Here is a 22588-nt window from a genome sequence, read left to right as displayed (position 1 = left end):
CAAGATTCAGGAAGGCAGAAAGCAAGTGCCGCAGTGATGTTTCTGGGTCCTGCGTTTCCAGTGCTGACTACAATTAGGAAACAAGGCACTCCTCCAGCGGAGCAGGTTTACTGAGAAGCTCTAGACGGCTGCTCTAACTCCTAGAGAGGCGGTCATTAAACTGCTGGTATTTTACAGCCTCCGCAGGCCTGAGTCAGACTAAGCTCAGATATGGGAGAGAATCAGGCTCGTGGGAACTGCGCCTTTTAACTTTAAATTCCAGCTCCTCTAAACCTACCTGCCATCCTTCTCTGAATCTCCCTCCTTTCATGGGCTAGTTATTAAGTGTTCCTAACGCACTTGTTAGATCTGTTAAAAAACCTCAGAGAAAGAAACTTGGTAGCAATTCTTTCTTACATACCATCTCAGTTTTAATTTACACTTTAATGTATGTTATTATCAGCTCAGGAATAGACAGGACTATATGTGAATTCACGTATATTGACGTGAACACCACAACCTAGGAAAAGGGAAACATAATTCAGATGCAGTGATTTTACTTGACTTACTTCATTATTATAATCCTGACCAGTATAGTTATAAGGAATGCGTAGTACCGCAGGTTTGCAAGCACACTGCGCTTTCTAATCCTAAGGATTGATATGGAAAAAGAATAGATTTGTAAACACTGTGGATGGAAGAGACACGCAAAAGTGTATGCCCTGTCCCCACTGACCTTGCATAGATGAAGAGCATCTCATTCTTATCCATGACTTTACTTGAAAACCTGCATGGGAAAAGCGCTCAGAAAGATGTATATTCCAAAAGGAGCGTATTCCGGCACAAAGTTGAGGGACTATGGATGGCTCTCAATGGGATACCGGCACTAATCCCAGTCTTGTTTCTCTATTCAAACAGCAAATTAATTGGCACACGCACCTCACTGAGGATGTCTATGGCATACTTTGCAGACATGCACAGCCAAAGAGGTCACGTTTTGAACCTGTAAATTACTCACGCATTTTACATTTTAAATAAACCTGTAGATTTATTGTACAATAGTACAGCATGTGCCTTTTTAACCAAAAGCTCAGCATCACACAACACTTTAATCTTCCATTTAAACATACACAGTCCTACAACACAGCTCAGTTCAGCTAGGAAAGCTACATAATGAATTAATTTATTGAGAGTCCTGGCTATGCTGTTCTTAAGGATGTTTACCTACAGCAAGAACAGTGGCAGTGGTTCTGGTGTTGTAACATTTAATCACTTTAACCTGTTCTCAGCACAGTAATAGCAAGCAGTCATCTAGAGCAAAATGAGGAGGTCATTTAAGGGACGCTACATTTAATTGCAAATGCATGAAACAGTAGACCAGAGGATCTCACACATGTAATACAAGTAAGGATTAGAAATCTGCTTTGAGATCACTGTGACGTAGTGTCTGCACTAACGGTGCCCCACAATCCACCACACAGGAAGACCGGATGCATGACAGGCATCGCACCATGCAGTAATATTGTTTGGATTGAAATTGTTAGGTTTGGAAGGGGCAGAGCAGGGTGTTCTGCACAAATATACACTTGCCTTATTACATTAGTTTACAGGTCAGAAACACGCCTGTAGCCATTTGCCCACATGCCAGCAGCCTCTTGTTTCAATTGATTTTTACAGTTTGCTTCGATTTTAGCTGGTTCAGTCGAAAACAGTATCGTTACTTCCAGACACGGAGTGTGTTTTGTGCTATGTGTCTTAGCCTTTCAAATTGTCATAAACACCCGAGTTGGTGTAACTGGGCATTCTTTAGGCACGCTCTTGTGCACAGCTAGCCACAAGTTGTTATCAAGACATGTTCAGATACGCTTTTTCACTTGCCACAGGGGTTCCTCATTGCAACGGAGATTCGAAGTTCATCACTGCTTAATGACTTACAGCAAGTGAAGTTCCCCTGAAGTTTGGAATTAAGTATCTACTACCCAAATGAGCTACAGGTTACATAGCAAATTCTTGATCAGAGAAAGTTTATGCCTTTTTATTGCTGTTCAATTAATCAATGTGTGTCAAACCTTAAGCCTGTTACTTTAAAGGATCAAGTGCTATTTTTATTAAAGAATTTCAAATTCTCAAGAAAAACAGTATTTTCAGTAGATTTTTAAACACCCAAAGGAGGTAAATTTGGATCCTACTCCTGAACATGTGATTTCTCACTTACGGCGGGACCATGATAGTGCACTGTTGGTTGGTTCTGAATGGTACTGAACTCCTACAGTATCAATTAAAATAATATGCTAATCAAAACACAGACAGTGATACTAAAGAAACAGAGGAAGGAAATTTATATCAAACATCTGATCTTGAATTAAAACAGACCAGCAATAGTGTGTAAGCTTTCAAACAGATGAGACGCTTAGCTGCTATCAAGTAGCATACCAGCAGTAGTTTCAGAAGAATTATACCAAACTTGCACCCACTATGGTTCATACGTACTCTCTGACTCCACAAATTTCACTCATCTTAGACAAAATACTAAAGCAAGTTAATTCAAGTATACTAAAAAAAATGGGAGGAAGAAGGATCTTTTTAAATCAAAGTTGGTTTTTGTATCATCTTCCAAGTATTTTGGGAAAATTTCACCACACTGAAAAAATTTTCACTTATCTGTCTCGCTTCTAGCTTTATGTAAGACTAACCAGCAGAAGAAACAAAGTTGGAAACAAAACCATTCTTAGCTTGTGAGACTAAATGCATGTCCTCAGTAGACCTCCAGTTCACTGTCTAAACTGTAATGTTTTACTAGCTTTTGGTGAACATATGAACTTTTGGCTGATTATCTAGACACCACTGACACATGTAAAGATTATTGAAAAGGTAGTTATCGAATTAAAACAGACATCACCTGAAACGATTTTTTTTTTCTTGCTGTAAAACAAACACAAGCAGCATATTAACAAGATGCACAAGTTGTTCTTCACCCATTCACAACTTTTTAATTTGGTTAATAAGTAATGAGAAATAATTAAAACCTGATCTTGAAATGTCGATAACAGTTTAAGGAATAAAGCTCTGCTATTTCCTGAATTCATTCCATGCCATCCTTAATAAAAGAGCTTATGCAGATTCCTTCTGCTTACTAAAACCCAGTCAGCTTCTCTTTCTTACATATTTAAATAGCCCCAACACCAGAGACATACAAAATGTTATACTGAATTTTAATCCTTGTAAAACATTATTACACCACACACTGTTATGATACATCTTTTCAATAACATCCATTACAGAACTCAGTAAAGAGCACTGTCTGTTACTATGCACTGTCAAATATTTCTGGCAGTATTGGGAATTGACTACAGCATATTTCTTTTTTAAAACCAAGAGTTAACCTACATATTCTGAACTTGCAAATAATACACAACAGATTGTACTTCCATATAGGCTGCAGAGACATTCACTCGTTTTTTTCTGATTTGTATATAAGAGTAAATTTTCTATAATAATATGGAAGAAAATTAATAACTTATGTAGCTAGGAGGCTAGTAGTTATTTATAATCATATTATTCAAAAGATGACTGAAAAATTCAAAGTTAATTATTGTGAAGTGCACAAAATCTAGAATATAGGGACTTTCCACAGTACATTATACTAAGTCAACATATAATAGATTAAAAGCTGTAAAGCCAAAATCTTCCTTTAAAAATTTAGTGTTTCTGACATCATCTTCCACCATTCCATCAACTCTTCTTTCTCCTCTTCTTTTCTTTCAGACAATGACTCCAGTTCAAAATCAACCTGAGCAAGAGAAACAATCAAAAACATCAGTAAGATTTGTAGAGAGAAGCGTAGGCTTTTAAGTCATTTACTGAAAGTTGTTGTTTAACACAGACATGGGGCTTAGGGAGGTACCTTCCATTTTAGGTTAGGTTTATTTCAAAGTCTCTCAGGGCTGATTTAAATATGTGCAATACTAGCACATCAGTACAATAAACTTATCTAAAAAATGCACATAGGTGAGAAAATTTCCAAAAGAAACCAGACATCTGTCCAGTCTTTGACTTATCTAAACACTTAAAAAAATATGAGCCAATGAAATTAAAACTGAGTAATAGCCAGCCACATAAATCTTCTAGCCTATAATAAAAGGATCATCCACGTATTGCTGTCTAACACTTAGCAGTGCAGATCCCCAGCGTATCAAAACATGTATTCAATTTTATGCCATCAAGAAGATCCAGGGAGCTTTTCTGACACATGGCTCACTAGTGTAGATACGATGTGCTAGTGTAGTATACCCTATCATATGACACACACTAGACAAATAAGCATTTATTTTAATCGTTAAGAGTGGAATCCACACCTGTGGAGGATGAATTAAAAATGCTTCTGAACTCCTAGATGCAGCCTAGGTCTTATTCACTATACATGTTGGGTATCTACACAAAGCAGAGCTCCATCGCTATCCTTCTGCACAGAGCTGAACACTGGTTTTAACCTATGCAGCTAGTCACTTGACAATTTAGATTAAAAATATCAAGTCTTAATGAATACTGAACATCTCTTACTTTTTATTTTGCACTATTTAAAGATATTCTGTAATCTTCTATCCGATTGGCTATTCACACATCAACCAATAAAAAAAGTATTAAGTATCTCAGTATTACCCCTCACTGTGTCTTTTCATTTTAAATAAGACCAACGGGAGATGAAATGAGTTTACAATGAGATTACTCTCAGTTGCTTGTGCAGCAAGTACTAGAAGATTAGATTTCCAGTCTGTCTTCTAAATTAGCATATTCTGAAATATTATGAAAAATCACCTCCTGCTTACATGTTTACCATAAAGGAAAAAAAGTAAGAGACTTTTTTTTATATATAATAGATGATAAACCAACATACATGTGAGAACTTACCACAACTGCAGGGCTAAAGGGCACAGCCACTTTTTTAGTTATTGCTAGATAGCCTGGTGCTGAGGCTGTAAGTTTGTAATTTCCAGGCACAAGCAATCTCCAGTAATCACCATCCTTGGCTGTAAAGAAGAAAAAAAAACAAAACCAAATAAATATGTATAAAACTAATTATGCAGCTAAGGAGAAGGTACTGTATATCTTGTCAATGTCTGTTGTATTCCTGTCAGCCCCTTCCTTTTGTCTGTCTGAAAGGATTGTTCTCTAAGGGCTGTATAAATATATCATTACAGATTTTCTTCTTTCCAGGTAACCAAAACACAGATTTAAACTCTGAAGTTGTGCTGTAGCCTCCATGAGAGATTTTGCCTGCTGAGGCTGAAGGCTCTCCAGCACACTGAAGAAAAGGACAATCCGGGACATTATTCTACTTTAGAAGCACCCCCCGGCCAATGTGCAGCTCCTGTTAAGTGTCTGAGTTTCAGTTTGCAATGCAATATGGATTTTTAATGTCCCTCAGTATCCTGAAAATCCAAATTTAAATAAATCTTATTCTCATCAAATGTAAATAAACAGGACCACCTTTCTCAATTTATTTTGCTGCAAAAGCTGTAAATGATCATTTCCTGGAATACTCCACGTGTATCGCCCCTGAAGCATCATTATCTACATGTTTCAGTATCCAGGCAATATCTAGGGCTTTTTTCTTCCATTTAGCTAAACAAAGAAAAGAAAGTTTGAGCCACTCAGGTCAAAGAAAGGCTCCTACTGCACTGAGTGTTACTGCAGACCATCTCTTTCAGTCACAGAATAAAAATGCATCATCCTTTTCTCTAGAAATGACCCTCTCCCATTTTCACAAAGATCAGACGCTCCCTGCACCAGAAGTGGGCAATCATCTAATTTGTCACAGGCTAATACTCTGAATTTCTCTATCTCCACGCAGAATTTCAGAAAACATTGCAAGGCTATTCTAAAGGTCATTTAGCAGTGCCGTTTAAAGCACTTGGCCATGCTCTTACTGCCAGTTTCTTAAATGCTTTTTCAGCACATCTGCAGCTACACAGTGCACAGAGGGAAATATTACTTAAATGTCTGCAATTCGCACGGTCAAAAAATGTCAGTAGTCAGTCCAGTTGTTCCCAGACTTTTCTCTTCATAAAACAGAAAGGAAAAAAATTACTGCTGCAGAGCCATGATAATGATCTATTCTAATTCCTGGCACTGGAACAAAGCTGAATCTTAACTCACGAACAAAGGAGCAGGAAAAAAAAAGTCAAAGAATATTTATCCTTCTTTTTGAATGTACTAAAATTCAAGTACTTGTTTTCCTCACTGTTTTGACAATACACGATTTCCAGCCTTCTACACGCACAATGATGTGAGAGGATTCATGATTAGATGCTTTTCTGTATCGTAGAAGCGTGAGCTGTAGTATCGTATGCATCACTCTCATACCTCAAAATATCTTTTTGCACAGCTTATTCCCTTTTTATTATTCCTGAAAATTTATGTCCAGCCTCTATACTTTTTTGCCTTCTTACATACAGTGAAAGAAGGTGGCTAATGTTATCATAGACTGTTCTCCTGCTTGGCAGAAATGCTGCTCTCTTTGCAAGTGATGTGAGAAACAAACACAAATCAAAGCCAACTGAAGGGTCTAACAGTCCTGTTTCATAGTATTCTGCATCTCTGTAACAGTATAGTGAGTCGTATCATTGAGAAAATGACCATTATGTTAGCTTATACATAAAGCATTGGCATTTTATTAGTGTTTTTCTAATTAGTATCTTGTACAAACAAAAAAAATTGCCATTCAGAATAAGAAAGCATAGGTCTACAGGGAAGACTGCAAGTTGGCACTGTGCGAGCTACCTTTGAATTCATTCCTAGAATAAAGCACACCACCACTGAAGAGGTGACACACAATTTTCTATAAACACCAACATGATACTTACCTCTTTTAGAACCGCCCTTCTAAAAAAAAAAAAAAGCCACATAATTAAAAACAGCAGAGAGAATTTATCTTTGCAGGAGGAAGTTATGTAACCTGAAAATCTGTCAAGAATTTACATACCAAAAGGTATGATTGCATCATAAGTAATGTAACAGTTTTGGACTACAACTTAGACTTCAAACTCAAAACGACACTGCCGACAGGACTTTAAATCCTGGCAGAGTTGTGAAACACTGCTAGCACCACAAATCAGAAGACAAACGAAGCACAAATAACCAAGAGCTGCCAGAACCAATTCACGCCAGAGATCTATGAAGTCCCTACAACCAGTCTCCAGCTACTTTGAGAGCAAAATACAAGAGAGAGATTCATGAAATCCTGCAGGCAACAAGCTTCTTGAGGCACAACATGTTTTCCTGGCTTCAAAATTTTGCTCCCTTACAGCATCAGCTGATAAGATCTGAAATGGCTCCAGGTTGTGAAGCAGAGGGAGTAGCAGTATATTCCAGTACTTCTTGTTTTCCTGAGGTACAACACTCACCTGATGTAATGTCATGGCTTATTCCCTCCACAGAAATTGTAGCATTTGCTATTGGATTGCCCTGAAGATCTTTAACAAACCCCTTCACTCCTCGATGAATCTAAAATAAATAAATAAAGTCAGCAACACATGGGAAATCAGTGGAAAATTCTTAAGAAAAGATAGCTTTTTCGTCAACGAAATATCTATTGATATATCTAACGATGCATGTTAGGGATCCCACAGTCTACATGCCAACAACCATCAAGGATAATTACTAAACATCATAATGGAACAAAGAGTGAAGAGGAAAAATAATTCAGCTGGTAGTTATACTAATTCCTCTGTGCAATGCAAGCATTTCTCAGAAATATGCAGCAAATCATAATATATGTGAACACTGCCTTGAAAGTCTTTGTCACTGGGGATTAATGAATGTGCTGAAAAGCTTTGAAAGACAGCCTAAAAAAAACCTTTTTTTTTTTTAAGTTTCATCAACTGTAAGAATTTAGGGCTAATAATAGACACAACTGCTTAAAAGTGAGACATTAACAAGCTTGAGTGCCGGCACTTGGAATTTGATGGGCGATCCCTGTGTGAGATGCTTGAGCTCTCTATTGTGCACCCAAAACATCCAGGTCTTTGAGCTGGGACCACATAGAGTCTCAACACTCCCCACATGGCCTGTGAGAGAAGGGTGACGGTGGGTCATCTCCTAGTTCCTTCTTGCCTCTTAGGCAACATGCTCCAGGCAACAGCACCAGCAGTACCTAATTTGTCTGTTCCCAGCATATATGAAATTAAAGCACTGATCTGACCGCAGTGTGTGGAGAGACCAGTCCTGCTGGTATTTCTTAAGCATGGTCTGAAAGCAGAGTGAGCTCCTCAGAGGCAAGATACTGAGGATCTACCACCCTTTCACAGCCTAAGATAGGGAGCTCTCAGCGCTGGGGACAACGGGACATTTTGAACCCATGCAGAGATGCATCTCATTGGGAGCCTGGAAATTAAGCGGGGAAGTGCTGTGGAGTTCAGGCTTCTCTCTGATTCGGCGATATTTGAAAAGACTTGTGGATCACAAATTTTATTGTGAGATTTTGATATTCCCCTTTACGAACCTATATGGTGTATTCAGCTGCTATAATTTAGTTCACCAGACTCCTCTAATTTACACTGTGGGAGAAGCCTGACACAGATCGCCTTAGAAAAGCAGAAAGTACATATTTGCACTGCCCTCAGCAATCATGGGGGAGCTGGAGCATAGAGCTGGACCTCTTATCCTGTAAGAGGATAAAAACCAATGCCAGATAGGCCATCTGAACTTCAAGCATAAAGCCATCAGCTCTACAGGAGCAGAGGAAGTTGGCAAAATAATCTCTTACACATTAGTAATTTGAAAATGCAGTGACACCATAGTTTTCCATGAATCAGAGAAAATTAACCCATGCGCAAAGGAGCTGAACAATTTGAGATGGATCCCAACATAAATGGGTAAAAACCTGCAGTGTAGATAGAGCTTTTTCCTCAGCCCACATACAACTTACTAACAGAACTGTATAACAAACATTTCAAATATTCAAATATTTCAGATTTCTGGCTAACTAAAGCATTTCTCCACAAAGAAATTCTTAAAGAAATGAATGTATTACTTGGCCAGCACCGCTAACAAAGTATGTTTCTGATTTTGCAATCCTAGGTGTGCAGCTGTTAATGATATCAGATATATTTGTGATCTTTAACTACAATATCCAGGTTTCAGAAAGTCGAAACTGCCACGCTGCTTGGAACCATCATTTGAGTGCAGCCTGCTATATTGGCATGGAATGATTAAAAAAACCCACACCGACCAAAAAAAAACCAAAACCAAAACACCAACCCAAAACCAAACACACAGACACAGAGATCTCTTCAGGAGTGTTAACTTCTAACAACCCATTAGCACAAGACTATCTAAACCCACAACTACGCTTTACACTTCTAACCAGATTTTGTATAATTTTTAATGGAATCAGAGAGCAGCGGAGTATCTAAAAAACCGGGATTAGAGATGTCCCTCGACATTACACTGAACTGCCAGGCAGTTCCAGTCTAATCCAGCCATCTAGGCTCCCTGTACACCCAGAGTGATTCATCCCACATCTGTAGGCACACTTTGCTATCTGTAGATGGCAATCCATCCCTCTTAGTATACACATCAGTGCTGGGGGAATGAATTATACACTCTGGTGATGTGTATTACTTTTCATTGAGGAAGCCGACACAAATGTCTATAACAGCTTAAGTAAGGGGAGATGATTTCCATACTGTAACATCTTCTTTCTTTTCCCTTCTTCTTCCACATATTTAGAAAGATCACACAGGATTTACCATCTTAGGGTAAAGGCAAGAATTATGAAGCACCACTTGGATTAATATGCAATTTTGGATTAGATGTTCACACAGCACAAAGTTTAGAAGTTTTATGTACAATAACTAGAGTTTTGCCATCCTCTTTTTTGTTACCTGCTCGATGTAATTGATAAGGGAGTTCTTGTTGTCCTCCCAGTAGCCCTTCAGAGTTTCTTCAGGTGGGAATTTTTCACAGCTAAGCTCCACTGTGATTTCAAAGCAGTTGCTGCTGAGGTAATTGAAATCCTGCATTCCTGCAATGCCAGAAAAGAGAGTTAGTAATGCATTTTGCATTGTTCTGATGTAAATAGAGTAAAGGGGGGCATGTGAGATGCTGGGGCTGTTAAGAAAATAATAGCTATAAACACAGTTGGTGCAGTTCTATTTAATCAGCTTAGTTCTGAAATCAGAGGCATTAAATCAGAGAAACCAACAAGACAATTCCAAAAAAAACATTTTCTTCCCAAGGAAAGTTGGGAAGACTTAACACCAGGCCTGTATACTTCTATCTGACGTTGCACCTGGCCTGTATACTCTTACCTGACACATGTTTTTGGATAGCTGACATATAAATTACTTTTTTTCCCTCTTCAGGAACAGAAAATTATTTCCGATTATGGCTGAAATATTTCCAGATGAAAGCAAAAGGTGATCACTTCGTAAACCAAAAAGAATGGCAATTAATTATAAAGCAAATGAAACATGACAAAGTGGCTTTGAAAAAGAGGTTTATAAGGACTGGTCAAAAACATGGGGTTTTTTTTCTGAAAATATAGGGTTTCAACATAGTAACACTTTACAAGAAAAGCATCTGTTTGCTAAGGAATATTCTTTGTCAAGCTTCTCGGCATAGATTCCAAATATTTATGATTTGCCACCAAAAAAAAATACAAAAGCAAACTTCCTATAAACTTCCTTTACATGGAAATTTTTCCATGGATAGGGGTATTTCCCACCCACTCAATGCCTCTGCAAAATCAATAATCAATACATTACGAGAAACATCATTATTAATGCAACTTTAATCATAGGCATTTAAAAAATATATACAGTAGCATCATCACTAGGAATAAAAACTTGATGGGAAAGATGTACTCTTTTACACTTCTGAGCCCCTCCTCTTACTACATGGAAGTATTGGCTATTTTCTCAAATCAGTCAACCAATAACCAAAGTGGTTTCCAGTTTTGTACCTGGATTAGCCAGCTGGAGAGGGACTGTGGCTGTCCCCAGGCGGGTTATAAATATATTCTTTGCAGAAGCTGATGTAGAATTAGTGCTTGCCTTCCCAGTCTATCTAGCTAGCAGAGTCAGTGGATTCTCAAATGGAGGACTGAAAAGAAAAAGCCTACCAAGCATTTCGAGCATCCCCATGGAGGTCACTGAGGGATTTAAAAGTGCTTCAAACACAGCTAATTCATTCAGCGCTATGTTCCCCTATGCAAGCTACATATGAGAGTTAATGCAGTCTCTTTACCGAAGCACCGGTGTTGTGCACCAGTCCAAAAATGACCAGAGAGCTGATGTCATACCCAAAAGAGAACACCGAAGGCAGTGAACAGATTGAGTCAGGTGGGATTTTGCCAACACGTTAAGGTGAATCTATTTTCTGCCAACTAGACTCCTAACTACTGATAGGAGCAGGGACTTTTCAGATTCCTAAAAAGAACATTTTTATTTCTAAGCCTTTTTTAGATGGCTGAAAAATGAGGACACAGAAGGCAAAGGTGCTCCTGGGAGGGACAGCTCTGATGTCCCACCAGGCAGAATGCAAGATGGACCATTCAGCAGTACACAGCGAGAGAGCAGCGGAGTCATGAGTAAAATCCTGACAGCAGTGCTGACTGCCAGGAATCTGTTCCAGACACTAGATAATGTTGTTTTTCTTGATTTTTGCCTTTCTTCTACAAGAAAGAAAGAATCCATAAAGAGGAGAACTGGGAGCCAAAGGGCATGATGTAATTTTACTGTGATGCCAACAACTCTTGACCATGACTGCTCCAATTCTCTGGAAGTTTCTCCCTCCCCCCTTACCTCCCAAAGCAAGGTGATACTCAGGGATGCCCCAGTTTCTCAAGGACAGAATAAAGAAGCAATATATTTTCCAGTTTTGTGCACAATATCCATATCCTATAGTTTGTTTCCCAGCTCCTGGCCTGGGCCACAGTTTATACGTGTTGCTCCTGAAAAATTTCAGCTTGCATCACAGAGCTGCGGGTGATGATCTGAATCTCTGGGACGGAGAACAGGGTGAAGATAGCCTAGATCTAAACTGCGGCCTACTACATATGTAATCTGGAGAGCATCGGGCTGGCTACGTACAATTTGCACTCTTTACCTGCCTGTTCAATATGGCGATTAGGTGCAATATCCAAGAAATCAATACATTTCAAAAGATTTATTCAACATTGCGGCAACTTTGCTGCCACTGGTCAAGCTCTCTAACTGCCCTATTCCTTCTTGTTATGCACATGGCACATATCACATGCATGCACACCACCACACACTCCCAAAGCCTCTCGTTTTAACAAAGGATAGCACAAAACTAACTTTCCTATACTTTAACAGGGACCACTCTCTGAAGATCAGAAAGGCTTAGCAGACCTCAGATACAACTGAGATTCATGCCCTTCACTGCTGACCACAAGTAGGTCTTTTCTTTGAAACTGAGCAACAGAAACACTACTCTGCTGCACTGCTCTACCGTCCCGAAGGACTACAGTGTCTCTATGTTAGTACTCACATAAATAAGCTTAGAATATGGGACAAAACTAATTTCTTCAGCTTTTAAAAAAAGGAACTCCAACCTTCTCAAAGAGAGTGGAGTGCAGGGTGTGCCCCTGGCATCCAGGCATCAGAATTACTTAGACTTTGAATTACAAGCTACAGCACTAAGCTAGTTCAGCTTCTACACATATAAAGACAGTAACTTTTAGCGGGACAGGATGAACTTGCACCTTGTGCGTAATAGGGAGAACATGTGCTTCCTACACGTCATATAAAATCCTAAAAAAATTTACCTAACATTGCTTCCAAAACTGGTAACATGAAAGGTAATTCAAGATAGGAACGAATTAATTGAGTGCCAAGAGTGATTTGAGAGTATCTGAAAATAAAAAGACACTTAAACAATAGTACAGCAATGTAAGCTGCTTTGAAATGCTATTTTTGCAATGACACGAATCTGATTAGACTCAGGTGACTGTAATGACAGAACAAGCAGAACAGGCATGTGGCTAGCTAGTAATTCATTGCTATCTGCTCTTCTCATTTATATTTCCAAATAGATATTCCACACAAAAGGTACATTAAAAAAACATTATCAATGTTGAAACATCATGCACTCAACAGCTAAGGAAATGCCAAAATTAAAGATGTCTGTGCAAATTTAATTTGGCTTTCTTGTGCATAAGTGAAATCATTAATTACATACTGACAGGGAGAAGACCAGTGTTAAAAATAGCATGGACTTCATCTACAGGCTTGTTTTTCCCCAGGGTCTGGTGGCTAAAAGGGTCTTTCCTGAACACAGAAGAATGACCTCTTTGCCTTTGCTTACTGCTCTCTGAAAAACCTCCTAATTACAGATGACAACTAATACAAAGCAGGTGTAACAGGCATCATGGTGTCAGACTTAGCACAAAGATGCTGTTGGGGGAGCTATTTTCTCTGTGCCCTTGCTCCACGGAAGAAAGTAACTACTAAGCAGGTAACGGTGAGAAAAACCTCACAGCAAAGTGTATTAAGAGACAGAAGCAAGTGTCAAATATTCCTGTACATCATCTGCTCTCTCCACGCCAAAACCTGAATGGAGAATTGCCACTTTGCCTGAGGTCGATGAGGAAATCCTGAGGTTTGACAAGAGGGAAGGATAGAACATGAACGCAATGGAAGGTTCACCCTTACTTCCAGTTTGAGACAAGGGCTGCTACCAGACTTTTCTGCCACCAGATGTTCAGCCTTCCTACTGAAAGAACCCAGGTATTCAGAAAAACATATGCAAAAGCAACTCATACTCATACGAGAGAGCCACCCATATGTTATCCCTGCATACTGAGGAACCAGTGAAGTCTGCTGCTGGCCCACCACGTAGTGCTGTCTTTTACAGAAGGTAGAAGTTCCTGTGGGCGAATGATACGGGCAAAAAAATTGATGCAGCACAACTGGGGGCACCATAATAAGCTCTATAGGGCAATAGCAACTTTAGAAATTTATTAGAAAGAAAAATCAGCCCTTCCTAGGTCAGAGCTCTTGGTCTGATGAGGAACTGTCCAAGGCAGCATCTAGGAGAGCACAGCCTCCTAGCTCAGCTGTCCTCCACTCTCTCCTTTTTCCTTCCCTCACCACTGCTCTGCTAAAGCCATGCACTCCTTTCTACACCAAACACAGCTCCAGTACATACTCTCACCTATTTTCTATCTCTATTCCCAGTCACATTGCTCCAGTTCTCCTTTCTCTATAAACTTGAGGCAAGTCCTCTTTTATTTTGCTTCCTTTCAACCCAGGGAGATCACACAGGGATGCGAGCCTAACCTGCAGATGCCCATAGGACACTGAGCTACTCTCACATCCCCTCGCAGGACCCAGGACAGCCCACAGCAACCCAAAGGTGCAAAGGCAGAGAAGCACCGCCTGAGCTCCGAACCGGAGCAGATGCCATGCAGACAAGGTCTTCAGAGAGTTTCTCTTGATAAATCTGAGCTCTGGTAAGGATATACAATGAAATACTTTTCCCAAAGCAATACAAATGGCTTTTCAATAGCTTCTATCACTGCTAACTTTGAGTGCGTTATCATATGGATAGCAAAAGGTCACTGACACAACAGATGGTAACTTATATGCCACATTTCAGTTCCCAGACAGAGCTTTTCGGACTAAAGCTTCCAAGAAAATTTTCACTTGAACCAAGCAATGTTTAGTTATTTTCCTTAGCACTAGACATGGAAACAACAGAACTGTTTTCGCTGAATTATTTTTGGTTTTTAAGTCAGCCTGTGGCAAACATTACCATGGAGGTTTTGTTCAAAAGTCACAGCTTGCCAGCTGATTTCTACACTTGGAAAAAAAAACAGATTCATGCTGTATGGTCCAAAGTATATTGTCATCTCTCTATTTTTTATTAGCTGCACCATATTAGGATCATAGATCCTGGTTAGGACTAGGATTCCTGTCTACTAACTTCGGTAAAAATACATGAGAAAAAGAAAGGGCTCACTTGGGGAATTTGCAGTCTAACTTAAAATGAGATCCAAAAGGAGGAAATAATTCAAACTTTCCAACAAGGTTTTCCAATGGAAAAATGTGCCTTTGGCATGTGCAGTTTAGTCAGAATCAAAGCATTTCATCAAAACAATGGAAAGACTGTTTTTTTAATAGCATTTTCCTATGGAAAAAAAAGCTGAAGTTAAATATGCCCACATTTTTACAGTTAATACTTAATATTTCATTAAGATAATTTTTGGACTGAATTGAAACAAAATTTAACTATTAAACCTCTCAATATTTTTTTTATATTCAGGGTTTTTTTTCAAATTATGCAAACTGTTTTGTCAAGGGTGTTTGAATGGTTCCAATTTAAAGTCTGTGGAAAGCTCCACACAAAGGGAAAGTTTTGCTTTTCAGTCATATTCAGAAATGTCAGCATTTTACCTTACACCCAGTCCCTGGTACCTGTGGTACCACAGCAGAGGAAACATGCTGCCCCTGCGAAGATTGGGGATAACAGCTCTAAGAATAAGCAGGTGATTGCTGGCTGTGTGAGCACTACCAGTCGTTGTTCTGTTTCTAATTTCTTCACATAAGCTTAATTATTTTCCTCTTCTAGTACCCTCGTTACTGTAACAGGAGCAGAGTTGGGCTACCATCTATGCTGTCTAATGCTTTGAGAAATTCCTACTCATTCCAGGTAAAAAAACTAAAATTCATTCAGAGACTGTAATTGAATATTAAGAGGAAAGCAAACAATAAAACTGGTACATATGTTCAAAGTTATCTCATACAAATCCACAAAGCCAATGCACAGGCAAATCACTCCAACGCAAACTGAGTTTCTAGCTCAGAAATTCCCAGCTCAGTTCACTCTGAAGTTTTGTCCAAGTTTAGCAGACACAGACTCCTCAAAGATTTAGATATCCCAACACCTTTTTGCCTCAGTTTACAAAAATAACGACATATCATCAAAATTCTTAGTAAAAAGGAATAAAATGTTTCATTATTTCAGGCTACTCTTCTAGACTTCTCCTGGAAAATCAGTGTTGAAATGGCCATAGTAGCTCTGCTGTTCCTCTTAGCACAGAAGGCTCTACCAAAGTCTACGGGAACAGTACCTGGAAGGAATCAGGCACTAATTAAGCCACAAAGTATGGAGATTCAAGTATCTTCACAGCTGGATTTTGTTCCCATGGAAATCAAAGGCCAAACTCCCATTGTCAATAACATTGCAAAATCAGGCCTCTCCACTTCTTTCAAGGTTGGTTTCTTTCATTATTGAGGTTCAAATGAACAGTCAGTAGCCTGCTCTCTCTCATCAGGGTTTGTTAGGGGATTTTTTTCTCTCTTTTAAAAAAAAAAAACCCAAACCTTAAGCTCTCATGATAGCACGGCAATCACTCACCCACTGTAGAACTATTAAATTTGCAGTGACCTGAACCCTGACTGAAGAAACACTGTAGAAAAAGCAATAAAAGAGAAATATTTTAATAGCCATCACAATGAGCTTTATGGGATTTTATAGATGTACTGTGGTGAGTGATCAGCCTTTGATTTAGCCTTAACCACACCAACAGTTGTGGATAACCTGCTGGTATTCCAGTCTGTAATTAAATCAGTGAAAACTAAGCTTAAAATAACCACCAGTGCCACTGAACCCCATGCAGTGGGGCTCTCCTCCCGGGACGCTGTACCATGCACCGCCATTAGTTGTTCCATCCACAAAGCTGCTGTCATCATCATTTTTATGACACGGTGGTCTGTTTGGATCAGACATAGTGGGATTGAAAGAAGAGTAACTGCGAGCCAGGCTTTGAAAAATAGCATCATCGGGGCAGGAGCTGTATTCATGAGCACTGCCTAGGGTGGAAAAAAAGTCCAGGAACAAGGATTATTAAAAGGGCAGTCATACCGACTGGGCTCACAACCTAGATTACCAGCACTGAACAGGAGGACCGTGCCTGGAAATTCTCTGTACACGGCTAAGTGTCCTACAGCATCACAAACTAATATAGCATTATCTTAATAACATTAACATTTCCCCAATACTTCATCAATTGCCCGTACCAAGCTGCCCCATTATTAAGCTATTTGTATCAATCTTAATATTTATGAAATTATTAATTTAAAAGTGCACCACAAAATCTAAGCTATTCTAGGCTTTAGATATTTTCTTAGTAGAACACAGTACATAGACAAAGGTCTCTCCCTAAAGAGTTTTACAGTCTGATATTGAAAGGATTTGCAATTAAACTGCGAGAAAGTAGATTGAAGGAAGACAATCACAAACAATACCATCATATCATGACCATTTTAGCCATGTGCACATCCCCTAGTAGCAGAAAAAACAAACTAATATTGCTGTGTGCTAAATGATAACATCTCTGCCACAATGTGATCCTTTTTATATGGGACCAATACTGAGAAAGTTTGTATAGTTCTCATAGTTATTAGCACACTACCGCTTTCAGAAATTCATTTTTTAAAGGTGCAAGTAGAGAAACCTTAGATCATAGAGGCAGCCTAGACACATCTCTCTTGCTTCAGTTAACAGGGTGCAACAGCCCCAGCTAATTTAAGACCTAAGTTGCCTTGATTAAAATATCTGAGGGACTATGATTCCCTCAGGTATTACATAATTTTTGTGATGTAACTCTACTGAAACAAACTATCATCTTCAAAACTAGAAAACATGGTCGTACAGTAACTAGCTTTAAACATGTGATTAATATGCTAAAATAAATCATTACAATGCAATGACATGATGTTTACAAAGTGGAAGCAGTGAAATAAGTACAGAATGTAATTTCTATCTCCTACTATTTCTTGTTAACTTCTACTACATACCACTCCGAGTCTCATCATAAGGATAGTTTGCAACAAGGTCTCCTCCATGAAGATTGGCAGAGAGCACAAAGGGAATATCCATAATCCAGTGAATGACACCTTTTGTTTCAGGAGCAAGCTACAACAAAATAGCATTACCAGCAGTTACAAATTGATAATTCAACGTAGAAACTTATTCAGTTATATATAGTGGGCTTAATTATTATCACATATATTGTGCAAGACATTTAAATGTCTTGCAATTTTATTTTGGCTTCAGAGAGAACTGAATCAGTCCTTTACATCCGATTTATAATTATATTAAGTAGATTAATCTAAGTCTAAAACTGGTATAAATTAGTTCAGAATGAGACCACAAATAAAGCAATCTCAATCTTTTACTTCTTCCCATTACGGCTAAAAAAAGCCTACTAAATTTTGAACCAAGGAAAATAAACTAATTCAAAATAAAAGTTGGTAGGATGCAGTCTATTCTCTGCACGGAAAGTAAAATTACTTCATTTAATAATTTGAATTTGAAGACAGAATATGGCTATTAAGGCCACAATCCTATGGGACTGCAGTCACAACACTATAATTTCTAGAACCTCCTCTGGGGGTAAACACAAGAAGATAAAAATCCCTCCAGATATAGGCCTGCATAAGCTTAACAAAAATGCATGTGTTATATGTGAGAATTGCTGGCTAGCCAGCAATGTAATTAAGCACGATACACAAGTGAATTTCTGGCAATGGTAAAAATGCAGAATATCTGCAAGAATAGCTTCAAATCAAGGAGAAGGCTACGCAATCTCTAGCCTTAAAAATAAAAGATGTTTTCAGTAAGGAATTGTCTAAGGATTAAGCAATATGGATCAAAAGGGTTTACTACAGCAAGCCATTTTGAGAAAAACTTCAAGAAGCATCAGACGAATAAATTTAACAAAATGAACAAAATGCTTAGAAGAACGTGAATTGTAGAGATCATACACACAGCTCCTAGAGGTTGCTACGTGTCCGCTTGCATAAAAGGGAAGAGATGGGCACGTAAGTGACCCAATATTCAGCCCCTACTTACCTTAGGATTCTGGTCCACAGCTTTTTTCATGTTTTTCAGCAGATGGTTGTTTGGGCCACCTTCTTTCTCATTAACATAGACTATTCTATCAAGATCAGGGAAATTTCGGTTTAGATCTATCCCTTGGGCGTTACTTCGACCAACAAACCAGTCTTTAAGTTCACCGGGCTGAATGCGGAAAGGGAACAGAAAGAGAAGGGAGATGAGTAGATTCAGGAGATTACATATCAAGCTTTATACGGGTATATTTAGCCGTGCAAATTTAAATCATGGGTTTACTTCTCATGTTCTTCAGAATAAGAAGAGATCATGTGGGAGTAAAAACTTCTGAAGCTCCAAGAGCTGAGTCACCCCTATTTCCTCCTAGAGCTCTGTGGGAACAAAACCAACCTCTATTTCACTGAGGGTCTTGGAAGAGAGGATCATTCTTATAGTGGCAGATCTGGACTAAGGATGGGCAAAATTACCAGCAGCATCAGATTTTCCAGTGCCTGCTGAGTCTTCCCCCGAGACCTGGCTTTTCCCCGTTGCCTCTTGCCCATGCTCATGAACTACAGACCTCATTTTAGTGAGTCTCAGAGCAGCTGTAGATTTATCAGCCAGCCGCAAGGAATGTTTGCACTTGTTTCAAAATTCCTCTAAATAGCTTCAAGGTAAAGAAGGACCTTAACTTTTATTTACCTAAGATTTTTACTTTTATGGTGTCTATCAGCTTCATTCACTGCAATAGTGACACTGAATAAAGATGCAGTGAGAATTTTTGCAAAAATCTTTTCTTTAAGCTGATTCCCTAAAATAGGTTTGGGGTTGCATTAACAAAATGCCTTCAGAGCGCATAGTTTTCCCTAGCCTGTCTCTCTAAGCTTTCAGTACTCTGTAAAGCAGGTTTAGTTTGATTATTATTTTTAATCTTGGGGTATATTGAATCTACTGTCACACACTTTGTACAGGATCAAGACACTTCTAAATTAGAATAATAGTGACACTAAAGCAAACCGTGTTATAAATCGTATGTAATTTGTAAGGCAATCCTGTAAAAGCAAGTGTACTTTGACTAAGGAGAAAAAGTTTCAAATTATATTATTACAGAATCTCTACAGAGAGAGATTTCAAACAAGTAAAATACTGCATCAATTTGAGGACAGCTTCTGCTTCATTGCCACGAGAGGGAGACATACGACCGAATATGGTTTGAAAGCATTCTGTGGGGTTTGGGGTTTTTTAAAGACTTCATGAGAATTAGTTTAATAAAGATCTTGATAAGGTTTGACTTATTTAATCATAAATAAATAGTCACATAGAAAGATTTAACATTTCCACATTAATTTAAAAAATGAATACACCTTGTAAAACAAGAAAATTCTTATTTTTGTTTAGAACATAATACAAACCAGAAGCTGTATATAGCAGGGTCCTATTTGGCCTCTTTTTGCTAATTATGCATTAACGCATTACATGTTTCTTGACTGAGTCATCATCCCAAAATACCTGCTAAGTTTTCTTGACTAATAGCTTAATTAAAGTACCTCATGCCTGAAATTCAGAATCAAAGTTATTCATATTAAAAAGATGGCTCACAAAGTTTGCTTGTTTTGGGATCAAGCTCTGATGAATGTGGATAACTCATGTAAGTGCATTTACATGAGAATATTCTTAAAGGAAGTATCAACTTTCCCTTTTCTACCACTTTTGAAACATCATGTATTACTAGAAGTTACTTGTTTAGGAAGCAGTTCAGTCAGTGAACTTACATGAAAGAATGTGCATGAAACATAAATATCATTATATTTTAAAATACAGTAAACTCACTTACAAGAAAGATGGCTATTTGTTGAAAACCCAAGCATAAAATCCTCCTTGTTAAACAGAACAAGCCTACTGCACTATTAGGAAATACTTCAGTTATGCTCTTGCATTCAACAATCGCCACCAAGAGTTCATGTATCTGTAAAACTGCTAGTCCAAGTGCCATTATGATCCGAAGGCTGATACAGGCATCGATAACTATTCTTATATACGTGGCCTTACAAACCTGGGATGCTGCCTTCTCAAAGCCATCCGGGTTCAAAGATGGCATGATATGGATACGTGTGCTATGGATCAAGTTGATAATAGTTTCATTTCCTTTCTGGTACTCATTACACAAGTACTGAGCCAGGAAGATGAGCAACTCCCTTCCGACAGCTTCATTCCCATGCATATTCCCAACATATTTAAATTCCGGTTCTCCTGCAAGAAAAAGGAAGAACATGTCTTAGAACAACACATAAAAATCACTCAGGGACTGGATCACACAGCGCACCTGAGATGAGGGTATCACTATTACTACAACTGGTCACAGTATCCCCAGGAAGCTACAAGCCTCCTTCAGAAAAGTGGATTTAGTTTTTTTTCTAAACTCTGGCTAAACAAATAGTAATTTATTTTTAGCTGTTTGCCGAAGGCAGATAAAGAATACGAGAGGACAACAGAATATGCAAAAATAAATGCTAAGCACGGCCATTAACATTACTACTGTTGAGATCTAATGCAACTGATGCCTCAATACTACAAAAGGGTGTCTTGATTAGGTAGTTTTTAAATATGTAAACTGACACTAACAGAGCTTCTTATCTTTAATGTTCTCTTCAAGATTAGGTTAAGCTTATCACGCTACCCATGCATTAAACTGCAATTCTTTTACCAAAGCAACAGCTGTTGATCCCAGTGATCTGAAAAATCTTATTCAACAGTTGCTTTGGATAGTCAGCTCAGACTTTATGAAGCAAGTGCAATAACCTAACTCTTAAAATTAATCACTCCCATCTAACATTCCAATAAACAGTCCGGTATTATGCATATATTTAATGCTGATTTAATATATATTGTATATTCATATATAATATTCAATGTATAATGTGTTCAATATATATTCTACATATATTCAAATATATATATTCAATATATAAATGAGCAGTCCAATATTCCCAATTGCTCATTAGTCGCATTCCCATGACCCTAGACACGAAAACCACACAAGATAGGTCTTATAGAGCTGTGAAGGATTTACCTTTTAAAAGACTACATTTTGGGCCCTAATTCCAGAGAGGTTTTAGTATAACATAAATACCTGGAAAAGATTAAGAGGATTGTCCTGGAACTAAAATGAAGAACATGCTGTTTTCTGTTTTGAAGCCCTTTTTTCTTATCCTTTTCCTTTTTAAATGCAGTTGTTCTGCTGCAACCGCTTTAATCAAACATTCTGCTGATTATATGCTCTGGATAGTCTTTGAACACACTTTGCAATAGCCTTTAGCACTATCACAGGGGCAAATTCAAGCCAGGAGGAGTGTTACACAAACAAGACCTAAATAATTGCTAATCAAGCACACAGCCATATGTACATACGACTCTTCAGTCTGTGCTTGTTAACCTTAATCCAGTGATAAGATGCTAGCAGACAGAGGGCTATTAATACCATGACTTCTTTCCTTCCAGCTAAGATGTTTTTGTACATATGGATTTGTCCCTGAAAATTTTTGTCAGGTTAAAAAGTTTTCTACTTTCAGTGAAATAGCTTCATTTTATCCGATAGACACAATGCCATTACTGTGACTAAAAACCTCCATTTCCTCTTTCGGCATTGAGCTCCTATTTACTGTTTTTTCTTATCTGTTAATACCAGGGAATGCAAGAGGTCTAATCATCAAGACCATGCAATCAACCTGATCCCATTAAAACAGATGGA

General features: G+C 38.4%; 1 protein-coding gene across 1 annotated transcript; it reads right to left on the bottom strand.

The window, feature by feature from the left end:
• Positions 1 to 2842: 2842 nt before the first annotated feature.
• CPE (carboxypeptidase E) lies at positions 2843 to 21112 on the bottom strand. Its single transcript, XM_019470225.1, has 8 exons — positions 20894 to 21112; positions 18862 to 19029; positions 17805 to 17922; positions 16611 to 16817; positions 9864 to 10003; positions 7383 to 7482; positions 4888 to 5006; positions 2843 to 3769 (listed from the first exon to the last, which is right to left on the bottom strand). The coding sequence occupies exons 1-8, from the start codon at positions 21110 to 21112 to the stop codon at positions 3671 to 3673; spliced, it is 1170 nt and encodes a 389-aa protein (XP_019325770.1). The 3' UTR covers positions 2843 to 3670.
• Between the last annotated feature and the right edge of the window lie 1476 nt (positions 21113 to 22588).

The sequence above is a fragment of the Aptenodytes forsteri genome, unplaced genomic scaffold (assembly GCF_000699145.1).
Source record: "Aptenodytes forsteri isolate BGI_AS27 unplaced genomic scaffold, ASM69914v1 Scaffold13, whole genome shotgun sequence".
NCBI classification, from domain to species: Eukaryota; Metazoa; Chordata; class Aves; order Sphenisciformes; family Spheniscidae; genus Aptenodytes; species Aptenodytes forsteri.
Note: the sequence above shows the minus strand (reverse complement) of the source record. Positions and strands in the feature narration are given on the sequence as shown.